Source organism: Patagioenas fasciata, chromosome 19 (genome assembly GCF_037038585.1).
Source record: "Patagioenas fasciata isolate bPatFas1 chromosome 19, bPatFas1.hap1, whole genome shotgun sequence".
NCBI classification, from domain to species: Eukaryota; Metazoa; Chordata; class Aves; order Columbiformes; family Columbidae; genus Patagioenas; species Patagioenas fasciata.
The window spans coordinates 11,548,564-11,569,948 of NC_092538.1; the positions used below are offsets into that span (position 1 = coordinate 11,548,564).

At 42.7% G+C, this 21,385-nt stretch overlaps 1 protein-coding gene across 3 annotated transcripts in view; it reads left to right on the forward strand.

Annotated features, from left to right (window-relative positions):
- The first annotated feature begins 1,685 nt into the window (after positions 1 to 1,685).
- USP32 (ubiquitin specific peptidase 32) overlaps positions 1,686 to 21,385 on the forward strand; it is a 52,733-nt gene continuing 33,033 nt past the window's right edge. For 2 of the 3 annotated variants that reach the window (XM_065853061.2, XM_065853062.2), the window contains exons 1-4: positions 1,686 to 1,914; positions 16,464 to 16,591; positions 17,649 to 17,754; positions 18,329 to 18,447. In XM_065853061.2, the coding sequence (XP_065709133.1) occupies positions 1,857 to 1,914; positions 16,464 to 16,591; positions 17,649 to 17,754; positions 18,329 to 18,447 (411 nt within the window). In that variant the 5' untranslated portion in view covers positions 1,686 to 1,856. The remainder of the gene's footprint in view (positions 1,915 to 16,463; positions 16,592 to 17,648; positions 17,755 to 18,328; positions 18,448 to 21,385) is intronic. The other variant, XM_065853063.2, reaches the window with a different exon arrangement.

Below are 21,385 nucleotides of genomic sequence, written 5' to 3' on the forward strand. Positions count from 1 at the left end.
AACACATCTCCTCAGCTGCGAGTTAATACTTCTAAAAAGCGATCCACCGCAAATGGAGCATGGCACAAGGAATGCCATTGTTAGGGGTTGGAACACTTCATTTAATCACAAGATAAACCGACTTCTCCAGCTGTTTGTTACTGTCAACTTATGCTTTTGATTGACATGTTGCTATGTTTGTTGAATTCTTTCAAATATTTTTAAGAGTTTATATTGTATCTAAATTGGAAGCTGTTTGGGTGAGAGACCATATTGAGAGGAGATACGTAAAGGTAGCATAGGAACAAGGGGATATAAGGGAGCTTATCTTCAAAAAATAAGTATCTAACAAGTGGCTGGTGGATGAAGTATAGTCCAAACAATTTCATTTCTGTTCCTTTTAAAAAGCATTTAAGCTCTCCTTCATCCCCATAGCCTATATTCCAGAGGTAAAAGGTCCTTTGTGACAATCTTATGCTCGAGTGTAATAGTTATATTCTTTGTCACAAATCTAAGAGAATAAACAATTCAGATGATCGCAGAAAAAAAACTGTAAGGAGGCTTTACAAAGCTTCATTCTTTTGTAGTGTCTTTGCACTTGAGCAGTGTTAGATGAGGAGAAATCTCTCCTTCAAGGTGCTTCTCTGTAAGCAGCATTCCTGGCTTTACATATCGGAGATGAAATTTGTTTGGAATGTTTGCTGTAAAAATACCTACGCGTGAACTTACATCAGCGAGCAAGTAACTTCGGCTTGACCTTTCTCCGGCTCTGATGTGGTAAGACCATTCAGCATGGAAACTGTAACTGAGGGAGTGACCTGCAACTGGTGTTGTCACGGGCTTTGTCTCTGTGCAGGAACAATCCTTGGAACGAGCTGCCCTTGGAAATCAACGTTTTCTTTCAAACTCCTTATTTTCTGCTTGGGAGTGACCCAGGGTATGTTACCAGCCTTCCAAAACATCTTTTGTTACAACATGAAATCCTCCCATTCTGTATGAGTATTGGACTGAATACCAAAAGCAAACATGCCGAGGAACAGTGAAGGGCAGAAGTATTTTTGATCCTTTTACAATTCACCCTATGTATTTCTTTCAGACAACACCATTTTAATGGAACAGGAGCTTCCTACTGTCCCCCCATGCCTGCAGTGCTTCTCCTGGGAGGTGTTTCTGAGGAGCCGCGGTCTCTGGAGGTACGAGGGGCTCAAGGGCTGGGCATGGGGTGCTCAGGGAGCACTTCCATAGGAGCAAGAGGCCTTTTTTGCCCGGGGAACCGTCGAAGCGTGTCCTTGGTGGATGCGTGTGCACGTTTGGAAAGTGCTGAGTGTCGTGAGTGCCAAATTTTGAAGCTTGTGGGCGGGTGGGAGGGAGCTCTTCCTCACAGGCCGTTCCTCCCTGTAGCCGGGCAAGGCCTGGCATCTTTCGAGCCCCAGTGCCCCTCGCTATCCCGAGAGAAGGTGTCAGATCCGCTCTCCTCAGCCGCCCCTTCCCCGGCGGCGCCTGAGGGGCGGGAGCGGCCGCGCGCCGGCGCTTTTGGCGGGCCGCCAGGGGGAGGCGGGGCGGGGCGGGGCCGGGTCGCGTCATGTGACGCGGGGCGGGAGGGTGGAGACTCCGGCGTTCGTTAGGAGGCGCCAAGGGCGGTGGCGCCGGCTCGTAACAGCCCCGCCCCCCTCACGTGACGCGACGGGCGGGTTCCCTCACGTGATCGCCATGGAGGCGGTGGCGGGGACGCTGAGCGGCCGCCTCCTCCCCCCGGCCGCCCCGGCCCGCCCCGCCTCCCCCCGCCCGCGCCCTGTGCTCCGGAGTCGCTAGCGGCGCAGCCCGGGCTCCGCGGCGCCGAGCCGGCCGGCGGGGGAGGCCATGGACTGAGGGGCATCATGGGCGCCAAGGAGTCCCGCATCGGCTTCCTCAGCTACGACGAGGCCCTGCGAAGGGGTGAGGCGGGGGGGTTGCGGCGGGGGCGGGTAGTGGTGGTGGTGGTGGTGGTGGTGGCGGCGGGAGGGGGGGCCCCGCTCTGCCCCTGTCAGCGTGCGGCGCGGCGAGGCGGCGTCTGGCGGCTCCTCGCACCACCATGACAGACCCCGGCGCGGAGGCACTTGCGCCGTTCGTCTCCCTCAGGCTCCTTCCCCGCCCCCTTCCCCCCCCCCTTATTTATTTATTTATCTCCCCTATTTAATAATGGGGCCTGGGCAGCAGCCGCGGGGAGGATCTCCTCTCCCTGGTCTCCTCCCCGCCTTGGCAGCGGCCGCCGGTGGCCCTCGGTGGTGCCGTCCGGCCGGCAGCGCGGCGGGAAGGGCGGGGGAAGGGGCACCCGGCGGGCGCTGCCGCCGCCAGAGCCGCCCGCTGCCGCGCAGCCCCGGCCGTGCCGTTGCCCGGGGCTTTGCAGGCTCTCCCGGCCGCCCTGTCAGCTCCTGGCAGCCCGATGTGACAGCCCTGGCCGCGCTGCTCCTGTCCCCGCGCTGTCGCATCCCCCGGCTCCTCATGTTTACTTGCTGCTGGCCCTGACGGGGAGCACGCATCTGCGGCTCCAGCTTGAAAGATGGATGTAGCTTGTGTGGTTTATTATATATATCGCTGGTTTAGTCCGTTTCTGGAGAATTTAAAGAGGAACTAGCGAAGGGAAAACATAAACAAGCTAAGCGCTGAATGCTCGCAGCTGCAGGGCTCCAAGGAGACGGGCGAGCTGCACCCTGCCAGCTACCTTGCTCTAGAACTGATATCCAAGTCCAAGGACAAAGAGGCACAGTAATTTTCAGCAGTAAATGGTTTGCAGGGAGGGTAGTTTTTCTGATTGTTGATCTGTTGTGGCATCGTGTGATGTAGGACAGACTGTTAAAGCAGTTCACCTGTTTGATATTTAAAGCATTGATAACATTCATAAGCTCAAAGCAATACATGGCTGCTCTGTTTCTGCTTACATCTGGGAAGCATGTAATGATTGATAAGGGGAAAACTGGGAAGAAATATTGAGCGTTAATTGAAGGAGAAACGAATTAATGTGAAATAGTATTTTTATTAAATATTTTTATTTTTTTTAATGGTAGAGCCTCTCAGGGATGCCATGTCAGATAAGAAATGGAGCAACGTACTGTCAAGCAGAAGAACCAAACATGTGATTCAAACTCACTTTCATTACAAATTTTAAACATAACTGCCTTGAAGAATTTCACTTCTAGTGAAAGTAGAGAAAGTCTTTAAAAGCAATGGTGTTTATCATTTTAGAAGAGCTGGAGCCATACGTGTAACTTGGTAGAGGTGTGAAGTTGAATATAACAGGAAGTATTTAAAATAAGCTCTTTGGTGTAAAATGCATTCATCTGGTCAAGATGTATATTCCAAAGTTTATAAATAAGAAGAAGCAGATGTTTTGAATTCTGATGTTAGATTCAAACTCGTATACTGCTTCAAAATCCAAGAAGTTGATCTGGATGTTTTGTAATTAAAAGTTTACTTGACGTAAAAATAACAAAGATTTTTTTTTTAAAGTTATTTAAAATTGTTTCTTGCACAGCAAATGTAATATTTTTCTTTGATGTTATTCTATTTGTATGAGGCATTCAATACTGTTTTTCTGTAGGAGAACAGAAAGGTTGTTTTAGGCTTTCTAATATAAATGGATGTTTTGCCAAATAACTACACTGCTTACTTAACCAGTGGAGGGTTGTATGTATAAAACAGGCTAGTTATCAAAACATTGTTTGTTAGGCCATTCTTACTTGCAGGGAACCATGCTGATGCTCGTGGCATTTCTGTGAACACAAGCAGCGATAATGGATAAACATAAATATATTTATGTCCAGTTAGATCTGCCTTCTCTAACATTGTGTCCTTAGATGCTGAGAAGGTTTCATATTAGGTGATACTGTACATATTCCTCAACTGTGAATTCTTCATATGTAATCAATAGTGGTTATCTATACTTGTAGAAGTAGTAATCATTCAGAATGTCGTGATCACGTTTTGGAAACACTAGTTTTTAATTTGAGTTGTTCAGAATATCTAGAAGAATGCAGTGGGCGCTGCTGGTTCTGTAAGCTTCAGAAAAGAAGGCTGACTTTCGAGTTGGGAATGGCTGCAATTTTATTTATTGCAGTTCCATTTTGGGAGTAACCAAAGGTTGGGAAGGTGAGGATAGTTTTTGTGGTTAAGCACTCACAATATAAATAACTGTAGCTAAAATGTAACTTCTATTCAAGGAGGTGAAAATGCGAGAGCAGTCTCGTGTTAATGGCTTTTTCACCCAAGAGCATGAGACAGAACTGCAATTTTTTAGTGGTTTTTTCCTGCTGGTTGGCACAGCCAGCTGACTGCGCTGGGGATGACGTGGCCCTGTGAATGGGCATGTTGAAATTGTCGGTGTCCACCAGAGCAGGCCATGCTGAGTCTTGTTGATCTCCCTTTTTCCCTCATGCCCTGTAAAACCTGCCTCTGGTTGTGTAGTTTGGGCCTGAAAAGTGCGGGATGCTGTTTTAGATGTCTCTTATCTCGTTATGAAGATTGCCAGATTATAGCCATCCTTATTTATAGTAGCCAGGGGTGCTACTTTGCCTACTGCCGTGGAGCAGGTTTGGTTCTGAACTTGTGGTGAGAGCTCCTTGTGACCCTGTACTCCTCCTTCTGAGGATGGCTGCTTTGAGAGGAGGTGAAATTCACGGGCAGGTCCTTATGGATGAAGTAAAAGAAGCGCTTCATTCCAAACTGGGCATATGATGTCGGTTATTTTGTAAAACTAAATTCGTGACAGCATAAACTCGTAATGTGGATCTTAAATTCGTTGGTTTTTTCTTACCCTAAGCTCCAAGAGCATTTGCCTCCTGTACTGCCAGTCCGTCCATCCCACTGCCTGCCTGCTCCTTCTGAGCACTGCCCAGGGTTAGGCCTTGCCTTATGCCAAGGCTCTAGAGCCTGCTTTATCTTGTTCTGCTGGCAGCCTTGACACTGACTCCTTAGAGGGCTGTCTTTGGGCCAATAAAACTTCATAAAAGGAGGAACTTTCTATTACTGTTGTATCAGCTCCAGCACAGTAGCTCCTGTGTTATGCTGTGTTGTGTGTACAATATTTTAATAAGTATTCCCCAGGAAAGAGGAGGCTACGTGGTATTGACAGCCAATTTATTTAGATCCCTAAGGACTGTATTTTCCAGTGATTGTTCGTGTGTTCTGCTTAAGTAACTTTCAGAATATAATCACAGACTGAGCGTAAATTTATTAAGGTACTTGAAAAGTACAAGATTATAGAATCTACAGTCAAAATTTCTATGAATGCTACTTAGAGCAGGTCGTGCTAGCTCGGACCATTTTCACCTTATGTATGCTAAATATTTAGTCAGGTAGCCACTTAAACGAAAGAGGTGTCGGTGAATAATGGATCTGTCAAATTTGTGTGATAGAAGAAGGCGGAGTTTTCTTGCTGCTTAAAGCGCAGTGAATTTTCGTTACGTGTTTGCTGGGATGGTGGAAGGGGGAACTGCCACCGCATCGGTGTGACCAGTGAGTGTGCTGCTTGGAGAAATGAGGGCTGCTGACAGATCCATTTCATTGTGGATTGTTTTGTGCACAATGATCTCTGAGAAAAAGAGGAGCAACAAAAATAGTGTATTTTAAAAAAAATGTGCGTGCAATTAAAACACCAGCTAATAATGAGGCAAAACCTGCAGGTGTATCAATTTCACAGGATTTACCTCTTGAGAGGTCATGAGAGAGTAGTTTTTGAAGACAGTTTTCTGTATATCTCAAAGATGCGACCAATTACAGAACAACAAGCCTGTCAAAGCAATGAAACCCCATTTTAATCCACTAAAAGGTTAGTTAGTATGCTTTCCAACGAAGACTGATGTGATGTGATGGACAGGGGATAAATCTTGCTAATGACCTTTTGTGCCTTGATTGAATTTGAAAAATAGCTACATTTGTTTTATTTAAATCAAGGCATATGTATTTGATGTCTGATCATTAACATCCTCAAGCGTACAGATGTAATAAATCTGACAAACGGATGATGGAAAACCTGTGCAAATATACAATCATCTATTTGAGGTTGTCTTGGTCTCTACCAGGTGACAAAATCCATGGGCTCAGCCCTTGAGCCCATACAAGACTACTTTTTATTATGCCAGAATATGAAATTAACATTTAGGAAAAATGATCAGGGAGCCATTTTAGTGGTTTATTCTCCTCTTTCTGTATCCCACAAAAGCAGTTGCTCTGCTTTCTTTTCTCTCATATCTGAAAAACAGTGCTTGAACAACACCATAGGTAGGTGAGCGTTCTTCAGTATATGTTGTTTTCTAGAAGTATAAACCCATGCCCTTCTGTTTAAGAAGCTTTGATTTTTGAGGTGCATGTGATGAAAATACTTAGATCTCTCTCAGCCTTCCTTTTTTTTTTTACTTTTAGCTATCAGAATGAATAGGATCCACTGTTGAGACAGTCTAGATCATACAGCGAGACTTGTTCTGTCAGCCAGTATGTGATGGCTGTAGGGCTCTGTCATATGATGAAAGCAGGTATGAATGCATAGCTTCATACTTCCTGTTTATAGATCCGTAGAGCTGCAAGGAGCCGCTCAAACTCACCGAGCAGTAATTATTTCACAACTTTGGCATTCGGTTCTGATGCTTGTTTTGGGAGGATACCTCGGTAGTCTCTGCTAAATGTGTACTACAATTCACCAGTGGCTTGGGGAATTCTACTACAGCTTCCACGAACTGATGAAAAGAGGCTGCTGTTAGAAGAGAGGTTGTTCAGCTGTAATTTTTCATGTGCTCAGTTGCAGTGACCACTTTCTCTTCTTATACTTCAGGTTCCAAGTTTAGAGAAGTGTACTCAGTGGTTTTCAGCCTCTTCTTGTAACTGCCCAAGTTATTTCCTATTGGAAATGAGGAACATTTGTATAGTGAACTTGTCAACTAACAGTAAGTTTCCTTTCCTGAGATGCCTTTTGCGGTCTTTCAAAGTTCCTTACAAAATACCAGTTGAAAACGTACAAATTAGAGGAAAGCGTTGCCTTCTGCTTAGCGCTGTGGTTCTGAGGGAGCTGATCGCATACCTTTTAGTAGATTTTTACTAATTCTTAGATGGTTCCCAAGTCCAAGCGTGGCAGTAACTTGGTAAGTAGGTGCTCAAATAAATGTTGGACGTGTTGGTTGTGCTCATGGATGTAAGTGTTAAAAGAGGATTTAAGAATGCAGGCATTTCAGAAACAAGAAACAGTTGAACATCTTAAAGCAAAAAGCCCTCAAAACCTTGAAATATGACTCAGTAAATGTTGGGGGACCTTCTGGTTTCTCACTTCAGCAGGTGAATTGTGTCTCTAAAAAACAGTACACTCATAATATTAGGTGGATTTTTATCCTGTCATTGTGTTCCTAGAGACTTAAATCAAAGTGGTCAGGAAAGCTGCCAAATGAGTGTAAATAGATAATATCATTCCAGCCTTGTTATATTTCATTCATTTTTTTCCCTGCCCAACTCTCCAGCCTGTCCAGGTCTCTGATGGCAGCACAGCTTCCAGTGTCACCACTCCTCCCAGCTTGGTGTCACCAGCAAACTTGCTGACAGTCACTCTTTTCCCTCATCCAAATCATTGATGAATATATTGAATAATCCTGGCCCCAGCACTGACCCCTGAGGCACTGCACTGGATCCAGGCCTCAACTGGACTCTGCCCCATTGACCACGACTCTCTGGCTTCTTCCCTTCAGCCAGTTCCCAGTCCACCTCACTGCCCGCTCATCCAGACCGCACTCCCTCAGTTCAGCTGTGAGGATGCTGTGGGAGACTGTGTTGAATGCCTTACTCAAGTGAACATGGCTTGTTCTTGTATTTTTAATCAATAAAATCAGTTATTTTCGTGGTCAATTCTTCCTAATCAGGTTCTAGTTTTCACTCTGGTAACAGCAGGCCTTTTTTCTTGTTGTTGTTGTTTAATATACATGCCCAGAGAAACTTGTTGAACTTTCATCCTTAGAGGTTTCCAAGACCTGCCTGGACAAAGGCCTCCGCAGGCTGGTTTGAGTGCCGTGTTGACCCAGTTCCAAGCACAAGGCTGAACTAGGTGACCTCCTGAGATACTTTCCAACCTGATAGATCCTGCGAAATATTTCTGTTTGTCTTGAATTTTGTAAAGCCTTGTTTTTGTGAAATATAATATCAGAGTTCTAAACCTACCTGACAGTGTCCTACAGAGAAAATAAGACAAAAATAGAAACTAGGAAGCTTTTCAAAAGGATATGAAGCATCTCTAATGATATATGAAAGAAAAGAAAAGAAGAGGGGGTTCCTTGAGTCCTGTTGTACTTGACCTGTAACACTGTCAGGCTTTCTGGCTGCTGGCAGTATGGGAGAAACGAGTAAAACAACTCTCACCCCCTTTCTTCTGCTCAAAGAGAATCCAGCCTCCTGTCTCATTGCATAAAATAAGTACGGTACTCAGTTCTTTAGTACTCAAAAAAATGGCATCACATTCAAAAAATGGGCCTGCGAAGGGATGACAAGATTTGTGAGACTAAAAAAGAGCATTAGCAAGTAATGTGAATAGGTGAGGCGTGATGTCTATTTAGTTCTATAAATTAAGATTATTGCATAACTGCTGCTTTGTGATAGGACTGATTATGATTTTTCTGTGTTTGAAAAGCACTGATGTTATTAATGTCTGTCATTTTAAAAATGATAGACTATCATCTGAAAATTGAGTGTGTTTTTGGTCAGATTGTGAATACGAACAGTAGTTCTACACAATTCAGTATGTGTGGAGTGTCAGGTGGGTCTCATGAGTTGTATGTCCTGGAGCTCTTATCCCTGGCATCTGTATGGCTTAGCTACTAATTATTTTTACAATAATCCCGACCTCTTTTGGTCCAAGAAGAAATTCCAAATACAAATATTGTTCATAACAGAAGTGATGATGTCCTAGTGTAGGTTACCGTACAGGAAAGTTCTGGAGGTTAATTTTAAATAAGACTTTCAATTGTAAGTATTTTAAAAGCAAGTTATTTCTGAATTTGTTATATTGCTTGGAGTGATTGCTTCTTCTTTAAGTTATACTTAGTCTGAATTACTGTGAATGCCCATGTGATATTTGCAGTATTGAAGAACTACAAAAAGCAACTTTAACATTTAATTTTCCTATGAAAAGGTCATTTACATAATGACGCAATGAAGCCTTTGGGCAAAGATGAATGTAGAAGAAAAATCCATTAAGGTAGATTTTACCTAAGAGTTTGAAAGGGCCTAATTCACAAAACTTTGAATACTATATTATTTCTAGCGCTTACTAGAATAGAAAGTACCCTGCTAGCCTAAAGAGTGGCAAAATCCTAATGCACATTCTCTTTTATGATTTCTTCAGGGACATTTTACTGTTGTTAGTGATGACTGTGTCTCTATAGCCTTGGCGTTTTCAGCTTAGCTGTGTAATAATGCTTAGCGTTTCTTTTTTACATAATGAATTTTAACACCTCTGAGAAGTGTGTTTGTGGGGTTTTTTTGGTGAGCTTGTGTTTACAGCTGAGCAGGGTTGACATCCTTCTTATAGGTGGGTACATGTTTGGAATGAGTGCATCTCTTTTAAGTGCTGTTTCGTTAAGCTGGTGTAAAACCACTTCTGGATTTCTAATTCTTAATGAGTCTAAGCCGGGTTCAGATCTTGGTTTGAAACAAAATGTGTCTGCGTCTCGTTTTTGTAGTGGTTCACCAAATCTCTTTAAAAACTGATGCGAGTTACAATCAATCACAGCATTTTTTCTGTGGAGACCGTTAAGTCGTTCATTATAATGACAATGAAAAAAAAATGTCCTTCATTATTTTAGTGTAATGCTGACATGTGGCTGAGTTCTAGGAGATAGAGGTATGTGTTTCTTGGCTAAATAATCTAATAGTTTAAGAAAATTACTTTAAGAAATATGCTAACATTTGCAACAAGGCCTTTATTCGGTTTTGAGGCAAAATAGGAAATGCCTGCGAGAGGCTTGGATGAACGATAAGGCTGTAATGACCAGGGTTTCTTTCCCATTATATACATAAAATGGCGAAAGCACTGAAATAGTTACTTGAATCATTCCGTGCACTGGAGTGATTAGCTGTCACAGGTAGGGTGACCTGGCGTATCAAGTGACATGCCGTGATCTCTCGGGTGTTTAAATCCTCCTCTCCCTTCTCCTTTTAGCCCATCACAACACGTAACAGCCTCTCCTCTCCTCTCCTCTGCTGGGGCTGTAACGTTGTGCTTACCACGGGATGTACCGGGGGCAAAATCAGGACCCCTTTTCTGGAGCGGTGTTCACAGGGTGCACAGGTGGATGCGTTTACCAGTGCGTTAATGTGGAATGCACCGCAAACCGTCCCGAGGTTCTGCGACAAGGATGCTGTTCAGCCTCACTGGACAATCCTTTGAAGCTCTTTTGCTTAGTGTGAAGTCTGAATTGAACCCAGAAGTTATGAGAGGCAATGTCAGCAGGCCAAAATAAGAGATAATTGCATTCTGCATAAAAATGTGTTCCTCATCCTTTAAAACTAAAACCCATTACAAGCCCTTTTGAATTTTTCCTCATTAGCTGTGTTTTTTATTCACATCGTGTCTATCTTTTTGTTAGCTGATCTTTCAGTTGTCATCTACTCGTACAATTCCGTGTAAAGTATTTAATATAGAATGTATACTTACATTCCTTTAGTGTTTTGAATTGATATTCCTTATCTTAATTTGTAGTGATAATGGAAATGCTCAGGTTTTGTCCTCTGGCAGAATGCTTTGGCAGCGAGTCATGAACTGAGATACTTTAACAGGTATACGCTACTGTCTCAGTGGAACTCCACAAATGATCGTAAGACTCATTAAGTTGAGTTTTTTGACAGCTGTTTGAAACGATCAATTTTAGGCATTAGTTCCGTAAATCGTTCTTTTAAAATTCTGAAACCCTGAAGGAAAAAATTGTGGAAGAAACTCAAGAAACCGGAGCAGAACAGGAAGTGCCCAATTTAATAAGTCCGGGATGTGGAGAAAAAGAACTGAAAGTATCGGGATAGTAATTATGGGAACTTCAGTTTTGCGGATTAGATTTGTTCTAAAAATGAACTTGAATATGGCATCATGAGTCTATTCTGGGCTGAAGAAGCACTTCCTTTCAATCCATGTTTCTGGTTGGTAGGTGTTACCAGAAACTAAATCTTATTCTGCACTGGAAATTTCTTAGTCTTTTCTAGATGGCTTTTACCACGTTTTCCCAGCAATGTGTTGCAGTTAAACCCTAGATTTTAGTTTAAAAATTGGAAAAGTGGACTTGCACTCCCATCACTGAGGCAGCATTACCTTAAGAAAAGTCAGCAGCAGCACTTGGCGCAGTCAGAACAGCATGCTCTGTATTCTAGGGAGGGCGGTTACCAAGGTTCTTATCAGTGGAAAAGTCATATAAGAACTTTTTGGTCTCTATTTTCCGATCTTGGACCTAACAACATGATTTGTCTTTTCCTAGACTGTATTTTTTAAATTAAAGAACAACGCATAGTGTAGCTGCAAGGTGGCTTATGCTCTGTGTTTAAAACCATGTAAACCGTGCACCTCTGCTCTGACCCGTGCTGGGCAACTGAGCGGCTTCTCCAGGGTCCCCAAGAACCGATTCAGAGCATCCAGTGCAGGAACAGCACCTTCTGTTGGAAGAAGCTGTAAATGGTCTGACAGGGCCCTGTGGCCACAAAGGTGACAGACACCCTGTGATTAATGAGGGCTAGAAATGGCTTTACTGAGTCACTGGGGATGAGTTTACCAGTTCTTGAATTGATAGCAGTAATTACTTCTGTCCCTAATATTGCAGTTTATTGCACTTAAATTCATGACCGTATGTATGGTAAATGTTACTTTAATTCTTAGGTTCCTGAATTTTCGGTTTCTTCCAGGTTTCTTTGGTGGCTCATCGGGTTGGACTGGTATAAAACCAGGCTCCTTTAATTCCTGAGGATGGAAGATACAGCCAATAACACTGAAGTGCTAAGATGGTGGGAGGATTATTTCCCTGTTGGGGCTGTTATGTAGCAATTCCTGTCCACACTGGGCTTGTGGCAGGGTTGTCACAGAACCTGCGCTGATGGGCTTTGCTTGGAGCAAACATAATGCAAATAGCGATGTGACAGTGTGCGCCCCGGTGGAGAGACTTTACAGATGGATGAAACAGGCTAATAATGCTTAATGGCATTCTTTTTGAGAGTGGTGACTGTGAGAAGTAAGCTCTTTGAAGATTAAAAGCATCACATAAATGCTAAGTATTCATGTTACAGAAAATTGGCAAATCCTATTGTAATAACTAAATCTTCTTCCGCTCTGCACACACAAGATGTTAAACCTTTGATATGTATTATGGTTAGGTCTAATAGAACCAAGAAACGCTTTATCCCCAGGATGAGCCACTGCTACCAAAAAGCCCCACAAAGAGTAGGTAGGGGGGGGAAAAATGGATGGAATAATTTGATTTTTAATTTTTTTTTTTTAAACCAGAGCTGTGTTGCTGTTACCCTTACATTTCTCTTATTGGTAAATGTCACGTTAACGCTGTTAAGTCTTTAGCGAGATGCACTGTGTCATTTGAATGGTGCCATTTTTGAGACTGTTTAGGAAAGGTTCCTTGAGAGCGGATTAATTTTTCCATTAGGGGAGGCAGGATTTTTGTGTTGTGTTTTAGTGGATTCCTTTTTGGCAGGGATGGCTGGCTGTGGGGTTTGTCTTTTTAGCCATAGCTGGTTCATTTATCTCATTTTGCAGTTTATTCTTCCTGTTTGGGGTAATGCCCAAACGTGCTTTCCATTCACTTGCATGTTTTACCTCTTTGAAACTTTTTAGCCTTGCTTTGGTTCTTGACAACTTCATAGCTGCGGCCATTAAGTCACAATAAAGACTAATGGAAAAAGTAATAAAATTTCCATGTATAACTAGGATGAAGATTCCTGGGGGAAATATTGAGCAAGTGATTACAGGCAAGATAATTGTCTGGTTAGAGAATTATATGCCCTGTGAGTTTGATATTGAACCTGTAAAATGATCACTTAAATATCAAAATATTAGAATTATCAAAACCCAAGCTGGAAGTCAGGAAGAGCCTGAGGTGGGTGAGTTTTTCTTGCTTTCTGCAGGATGATCGAGTTGTCTGTTTTATTAAAATTCAGGCTTGGTTATTTTTAGTAGAGAGTAAATGCAATGTTATGCTGATGGTTGCAAATTATTGCTTACTTGGTATACTTGAGATCTGCAGGGCTGCGTTGGCTTTGTTTTAATTATTTTGTGAAGTGACATTGGGAATTCGGATTTTTGTAGCGTATTTGTAGAGTACTGCGGGCATTTTGATGCCTACAATCCAGGGAAACAGTACCAGCCCTTACTAGGTATGTTGTAAGATGCTTTAGTCAGATGAGATCAAAGTTTCTTGACCCTTCACCTTAACTGAACTTTTTATCTTCTGTTTTTTTTTCTTCCTGTTTACGCAGTAATTAGTTTCCTGTTTTGATTTTCACCATTGTCGATACATTGTGGTCTTCTGTCTTGATTTGGCGCTATTTTTTTTCTCCTGGTCACCCCTAAACTAGAATAAATAATATCTGTTGATATAGCCAGATGACATGTTTTAGGCTTTTGAGACCTAAAGATTTTATCAGGTTTTTGGTGCTGTTACTGCTGCTCATACTAAAGGAAGCCACGATTTGCACGTTGCTGTTGTGATTCTGCTGTGAACAGAGGTTACCAAATCACTGGTTTGTTTTCGGCAGGCATTACTTTAATTAGATGAAAGAAAACAAATACACGTGCTGCTTGTGTCAAGTTAGTTCCAGATGATGTTAATTGGCTCCCAGTTTGTAGCAGCCAAGGCAGATTAACTCCTCCTACCCTCAGTGAAACTATTGGGACTCTGTCCTTGGCACTGATTAAAGCAGCTCCTCAGTAGTAGTTTATTGTACTTTTACAGAGTATCTTAGATCATTTATCAAACATCTGCCTGATGCAGAATAGAATTTACATTCATTTTAGTGTTGAGACATTTAAGACGTGAAGATTTGCCTGAATGTCTTGGGCAGTATTAAATTTCAAATGCTATACCTTTATTCTTTGCTACAGCAGATAAGTGTGTGCTTTTGAAGGCTGCGTTTTGCACCTCACTCCGTATCACCACAGCGTTTTACATAATTGTGCTTGTGTTTTGAAGGGCAGGGGAAGAAGCATTGGAAAGGAAGGTATTTTTTGTGGCTGGTCCAACTTTCCTAATAAATATTAAATGGGAATTTAAAGTGCGTTTATTGTGCTCACTCCCATTGCACATGTCACAGGCAAGGTACATAGCAATTATGTCATATAAGCCATAATAAATCCATTAAGCCTGATTGACCACTTCTTTTAACCTTCAGACAAGCTCCCTTCAAAAGGAATATTTTTGTTCTTACGATGCGTAACGTTCACCTGTGAGCAGCCCCATCTTACGTAGCTGTGCTTGCTTGTGAATTTTGGTGCGTCTGTGAATCTTTGAACTTCCTCGCGAGGTGGCTGGGGTGCAGCCACACGCTGGAGATGGGCAGATAAGGTACTCGGTCGGTTCTTGCTTTAGGTGCACGGCAGTGGCTGGTGCCAAGCAGACAGTGGTGCGTGGCAGTCCTGTTCTTGGCTGCAGGGGTGTTCCTAGTGTTGCACCTTGTAAAAAAAGAAAGGTAGATTTAAACTGCTTTCTTACAGCCTTTCTTGTCTGCAAAACTGGCCAGAGCTCTGCTGTAAGGATGATTTCCGCCAGCATAGTTTAGTGACACAGAACCTAAGGTAGGTCTAAGCATGTACTTCACTGTTACACAATGGGTAAGCAAAAAGAACAATATCTGCTGCCTGAAGAGGAATTGTGCTGCATACGTGATTTATGTATACTGTTTGGACTACAGTTTTTATACAAAACAGACTTTAGATTTGAGAGTAGTTGATTGAGCTTCAGGTAAAGTTTTATTCTAAGAGGAAAACTCTGGGATGATAAATATGTGGAGTGAAAGCGGTGGAAAGAGGGTGGTTTCCAGCACAGGATTGTTTGGAAGGCATTACACAAATCATTACCTGGATAGATGCGAGTTGAAAAAAATATTAAGAGTCATAAATCCATATAAACAACATTAAGTTTAAGTAACACTATCAAACTAAAAATATCCTTGGCAGTTAAATGAGCTGAGGGTTTGCTACAATTACTGTAAGTTGTGGTGACATTTTTAGCTGAGGTTGCATGGTTTCATTTAAACTTTATTAAACAAACTGGAGCTCAAATATTCCCTGGAGAGCTGGAAGCAGCACTAATCTTCTGTTAAACTGTCGTTAACTCCACTGAAAAGCGTCCAGCCAAGGTAACGTAGAGGTTTGTATTAGTGAAAGTTGCCTAGGAAGAATGACATAGTTGTGACTTTTTAATGAACGAATGAATTGAAATGTAGAAGTTTTAGAGACAGTACTGGATTAAACTCAAAGCGTTTGGTTTTCTTTTGGCTGACAAAAAGCTTGTCAAGCTTTTGGCCGTGCCAGTGTTGTTTCTGTCTGGCTTGGGCAAATGAAAATGCTTTGCTATAAATACAGTGAAGTAGGTATCATGTACGGCAGCATTTCTTCTGGCCTCGAGATGGTCAATCGCTCTTTCTGCACCACTTGCACTGGTCCAGGTCACGGTGCGTCCTCTGATTTCTGACAAAGGGCTTGGTTTGTTCAGCGAGATGCTTCACTTCTACACTATGTTAGAAAGCTGCTTGTGTGCTTGTAAAACCTGAACACACAGGGACTGCTCTTCAGGAAGCTCTTGTGCAAGTATGAACGGGATGTCATGGAACTTTTCACGCTTACGGATTGTGAACAAGTTTGAACAGGTTTTAGCTGGCAATCAGATTCTGACTGTGCAAGAAGATCTTAGGTGAAGAGTTACATTTATTCCAAAGTTTAACAGTACTATTTCCATTAAATTCATGCTTCATTGTACTGTCTTATCAGCGTGTAAGTGGTGATATTTTTTTTATATAGAACAATAGACCGGTTGCGAGATGAAGCTACCTGAAGCATGCTGCTGGAGCTGCTCTTGATGATATTCACCACTGTTGGCTACAGATTGTTTCTCTGGCTTATATGCAATATAAAATTGATCATAAAGCAAGCTTATTTTCCTTTTGTGTGACAATAATGGTGCTTAATTTAGAACAAATTCTAATATGCTATTGTAGTCAGAGAAAACTTACGCAGTGAACTGTGGTAATAATTGATGTTAACTTTAGGTCTACTTCACGTCTCTTTCTTTGGGAAGATTAGGTTATTAGATCTCATTTGCTGGTAGTCAGGTTTTCCCACTATGGAGGTGAAATCATGCGTTTAATTTCTCTCTGTTTTTTCATTGTAAAGGTAAAATATAAGGTGTATAGGATTTGGAGGGTCCTTAAGCTATTACATTTCTGCGACCTTTTTGCTGACCAACTATATGTTTTTCCTCTCTATTTTCTCAACACAGTTACAGACATAGAGCTAAAGCGACTGAAAGATGCTTTCAAGAGAACTTGTGGACTCTCGTATTATATGACTCAACAGTGCTTCATCAGGGAAGTTCTTGGCGATGGAGTCCCTCCAAAAGTTGCTGAGGTAACCCAGGAACTTGCTGTTTTTCTGGGCAGGCATATGTCGTTGATAACATACGTCTGTAGATGTGCACACCCAAATATGCCTGCACAGATCTACGAGCTAGTTTAATTTCTTTCCCTTTTTCATACAGTACCACAATGTATGTTGAACCCATTACCCCTTGTCCTACTATTGGTTGTCAATGAGAAGAGCCTGGCTCCGTCCTCCTGACGCTCACCCTTTATAGATCTGTAAACATTAATGAGGTCACCCCTCAGTCTCCTCTTCTCCAGCTCCAGAGCCCCAGCTCCCTCAGCCTTTCCTCACACGGGAGATGCTCCACTCCCTTCAGCATCTTAGTTGCCCTGCGCTGGACTCTCTCCAGCAGTTCCCTGTCCTTCTGGAACTGAGGGGCCACAACTGGACACAACATTCCAGGTGTGGTCTCCCCAGGGCAGAGCAGAGGGACAGGAGAACCTCTCTGACCTACTGACCACCCCCTTCTAACCCACCCCACGTACCATTGGCCTTCCTGCACCTCTTCTAGTCGGCTCCTCCACCCTTTGCATCAGAAAGTTACCTAAAAAAAATCCATCCTGCACACATGCATGTTTAAAAAATTATGTTCTTTCAGAGTGTGGCCCCTGTCTTGAGAGAGAAATTGAAATATTGTTAGCAGAGAAGAAAAAGCTTAGCCAGACCTTTGCGATGATATCTTGCTCCGTGTCATTTCTAATCACAGCTTCTATTTCTGGGATCTTCTGTGTTACTGACCTCGCAAGCAGCGTACATGTCTGTGTCTTCCAGTTTTATTTAGATAATGTGAGTAGGGAAGTGTGCATTGCAAAGGTTTAACACTGTGGTAGATTTACTATTTTTTCTAAGCTTAATCTTTTCTTTGTTCTTTTTTTTTGGGATGTTATTACTTGCTTTTGTAATATAGTTAACAGTTCAATTTTTATGTGGGTATTCAAGTGCTTAACAGGAAAAACTGCAATGTATTGCCTCAGTGTAAGTTGTTGCCTTTAGCTCTGACAACTCTGTTCTCCGTGTTAACTTGTCTGTTTTGTTCTTCTAGGTTATCTACTGTTCATTTGGAGGAATATCCAAAGGGCTGCACTTCAATAACTTGATAGTCGGATTAGTTCTACTCACAAGAGGTAAAGAGGAAGAGAAAGCAAAATGTAAGTAATGGAACTTACAACATTAACAAAACAGTGGATAGTGAGTGTAAAATACCAAACATAAACTGTGTTAGATACTAAGTCCCTGTTTTTATATGTAACCAGGGCATACGTTTGTCAGTATAGTAGGCTTTTTAGAAATGTTTAGCTGTATATTTTGAAATTCAGTGCATTTTAGTTTTCTATACTCAACCAAAATGAAATATTTGATAAGTCATGAATGTAAATGTTAGGATCCTACAGAAAGGCTGTTATTCACTGCATGTGGGCAGAGAAACGAGGATGGCATTGATATTTTTCAAAACAAGTGAAAGCATCTGCCCACTGACTTCTGTTGTTTTGTCTTCATTGTTAATCTGACTTGATAATATTGATTTTCCTTTTGATTAGTGGACAATGGTAAATTAAAAAGGAGACACTTCTTGACCTTAACCTTGTTGAGCTGCAGTTAAATTGAATCAATCTAAGTTTCTAGTGCTTTGGTTGCACAGCTTTTGGCATTCTCAGCCAGTTGTAAGCCTAATATTTGAAGAATGTAACTACCGTAGTTGCTTAAACATATCTCTACTTTCAGACATCTTCAGTCTCTTTTCTAATGAATCTGGGAGTTATGTTGTCCGTGAAGAGATGGAGAAGATGCTGCATGTGGTTGATGGGAAAGTCCCAGAGTCACTCAAGAAATGTTTCTCTGAGGTATTTCCTACAGCTTTAATCCTATTGCTTTTACAAAAAAGTGAAGAATTACATGGGGTAGTTTGTTTTTCTCTGAGATGTGTATGCTTGTGCATGTCTGGGAACAAACTGACCTTGTTTAAATTGGGTAAAAGCTCGTCGTTTTTTATGTTGTAATATTACAAGTAATTTGTATTGATGCAAATAGCAGCTTGGTATATAAGTGTGGGCATTCTCCGTGCTGCTTTACCTTCTGTGCTAGTTTGATGGGTACCATTCCCCAAGGATAATCATGTTGTCAAGTGAATTGAAATACTAATACTGGTAGTGGAGTTTTATTAATTAGTGCAGACATTTTATTGCAATTGGGGAAGAAATCTAGAAAACAGATCTGAGAGGGGAAAGAAAATCTGCATCCCAGATTTAGAAATGCCTGCCAGCACTGGTTGCTTAAAAAATACTAGTTTTATAGTATTACTTTTGTCTCCATGTGCCTGCCAGGACCTACAACATTTATTTATACTGTTTGAGAGACGTAATCTTTATGAAGCTTGCTGAAGTGCTCCTCTAAACCAGGCTATTGTTACTTTTAAATATTCACAGGTACTTCTTTGGCACTGGGGATCCTGAAGAACTGTCAGGTTTTTGTGCTTTGGTTGCTTCATTCGGTATCAGAGGACTACAAATCAGCAAAACCTAGTCATTGTTATAATTCCACTGAAACACTGATTGACTAGAAGCTTCATTTATGGATATTAGATTACTTAATTACCTTAAATTTTATTGTATCCTATTGAAGATGACTTTGGTTATGGGCACTGGCTGAGGCAGACGCCTCGAATCTGGCAGGGCTATCATCTTGGCTCTGTGGGCAGTGATTACATTCTTCATTCTTGGCTGGAACCATGAATCATATGTATACCGCAGGCCAGTTTCTGGAGCTGACCCACTTCAGTATTTCCTATTTATAATTTCCCGTCAGTATGGCGAGATGAATTATACCCTAAAAGTTAATTGCACACTGTCCAAGAAATCCAGAAATACTTTATGAAGACTTGCAGGAAGGGAAGTATCAATCTGGCCTCATACCATTTTCCTGCTCAAGAAAATGCTGTATATTGATTTTTCTTTTAAAATGAAAATAGTGTAATAACCCACTTAGCAGAATTTACTGGGCTGTTAATCATAGCCGGTCATGGCTGGAGAGTGAGAAAGTTTAATGTTTCTGCTGCCGTACAGCGGATGAGTTTGTGCTCTCAAGAGTGATGTTTATAGGTACTTCTCCAGCAGTTCCCTGTTTAACCACGCAGGTCTCCTGGCTCCCTTCCTTGGCTTTCTACGTGTCGGGATGCTCTGATCTTGTGCCCGGTAGAATCAGTCCCTGAACACTAACAAACTATCTTGGGCCCCTTTACCTTCAAGCAGCCTTGCCCATGGGATTTCCCCCAGCAATTGCCTGAAAAGGCCAAAGTTTGCCCTGCTGAAATCCAGGGTTGCAATTCTGCTTGCTATCCTGCTCCTACCACAGGAGATCCTGAACTCCACCATCTCATGGTCGCTGCAACCAAGGCAGCCCTCAACCTTTACCGCTTCAACCAGACCCTCCTAGTGAGGATGAGGTCCAGCAGTGCACCTCTTCTAGTCGGCTCCTCCACTCTTTGCATCAGAAAGTTATCGTCAAGGCACTGGAGGAACCTCCTGGACTGTGGCTGCTGGCCGAGTCGTCCTTCCAACAAGCATCAGGGAAGTTAAAATCCCCCACCACAACCAGGGCCTGTGATTGTGAGGCTGCTCTCAGCTGTCCGTAGAGGCGTCATCAACTTCCTCACCCTGATCTGGTGGCCTTGTATCACCCTAGTATCACCCTTGCCATGCTGCCTCTTAACTTTCACCCATAGACTCTCAACTCGCTCCTGATCCGTGCCTGAACAATACTCAGTGCATTGTAGTTGCTCTCTCACATAAGATACAACTCCACCACCACGCCTGGCTTGGCCTGTCTGTCCTGAAAAGGACACAGCTACCCATGTCCACATTCCAGCCATGTGTGCTGTCCCACCATGTCTCTGTAATTGCCACCAGGTCATCATCTCCTGCCCTAACACAGGTTTCTAACTCCTCCTGCTTATTCCCCATGCTGCACGCATTGGTGTGCAGGCATTTCAGAGAGCGAGCTGAGCACACCGATTTCACCCCAAGGGTATGGGAGGCCTCCTGGCCTTCATGATGCTCTACGGATGCAAGCCCAGCTACAACCCCATCCCCCTTCGAGTCTAGTTTAAAGCTCTCCAAATGAACCCTACTAATTCCTGTCCCAGCATCCTTTTGTCCCTGCGAGATGAACCTTTCCCACTTATCACTGTTTGGACTGGTGTCTTGTAAAACCAGCTGTTATCAAAGAACCCAAAGCCCTGCCTGTAGCAGCAGTTCTGGAGCCAATTGTTTACAGTCTGAATTTTTCTATTCCCTCCCACATCATCACCCAAAACTGGAAGGAGGGAAGAGAAAATCGCTTGAGCCTCAGACTCTTTTACCATCCATCTCAAGGCCTTGAAATCTTTCTTCATTCCCATCAGAATGCAGAATGCAGCTTCCTCCCCATCTGTCTGGAAGATCAGCAGTGGGTAGGAGTCTGTTGGGTGCACCAGGTTGGGGAGCGTCCTGGTGATGTCCCTGATCCAGGCTCCAGGTAGACCACACACTTCCCTGCGATGAGGATCAGCTCTGCAGATCATGCCCTCCGTCCCTCTCAGAAGGGAATTGCCTACTACAATTACCCTTCTTTCTTTCTTATTTGAGGCGGTCTTGAGGCGTGGGGTCAACTGCCTCTTTCTATGTGACCTCGTAGGTGGGCCTTGCACCACATCCTCACCTACCTCCTCTTCAAGAATGCTGATGATTTTATAGCGCCTGTTATTTGGCACATAAGAGCTTTTATCTATCATAATAAATTTAAATT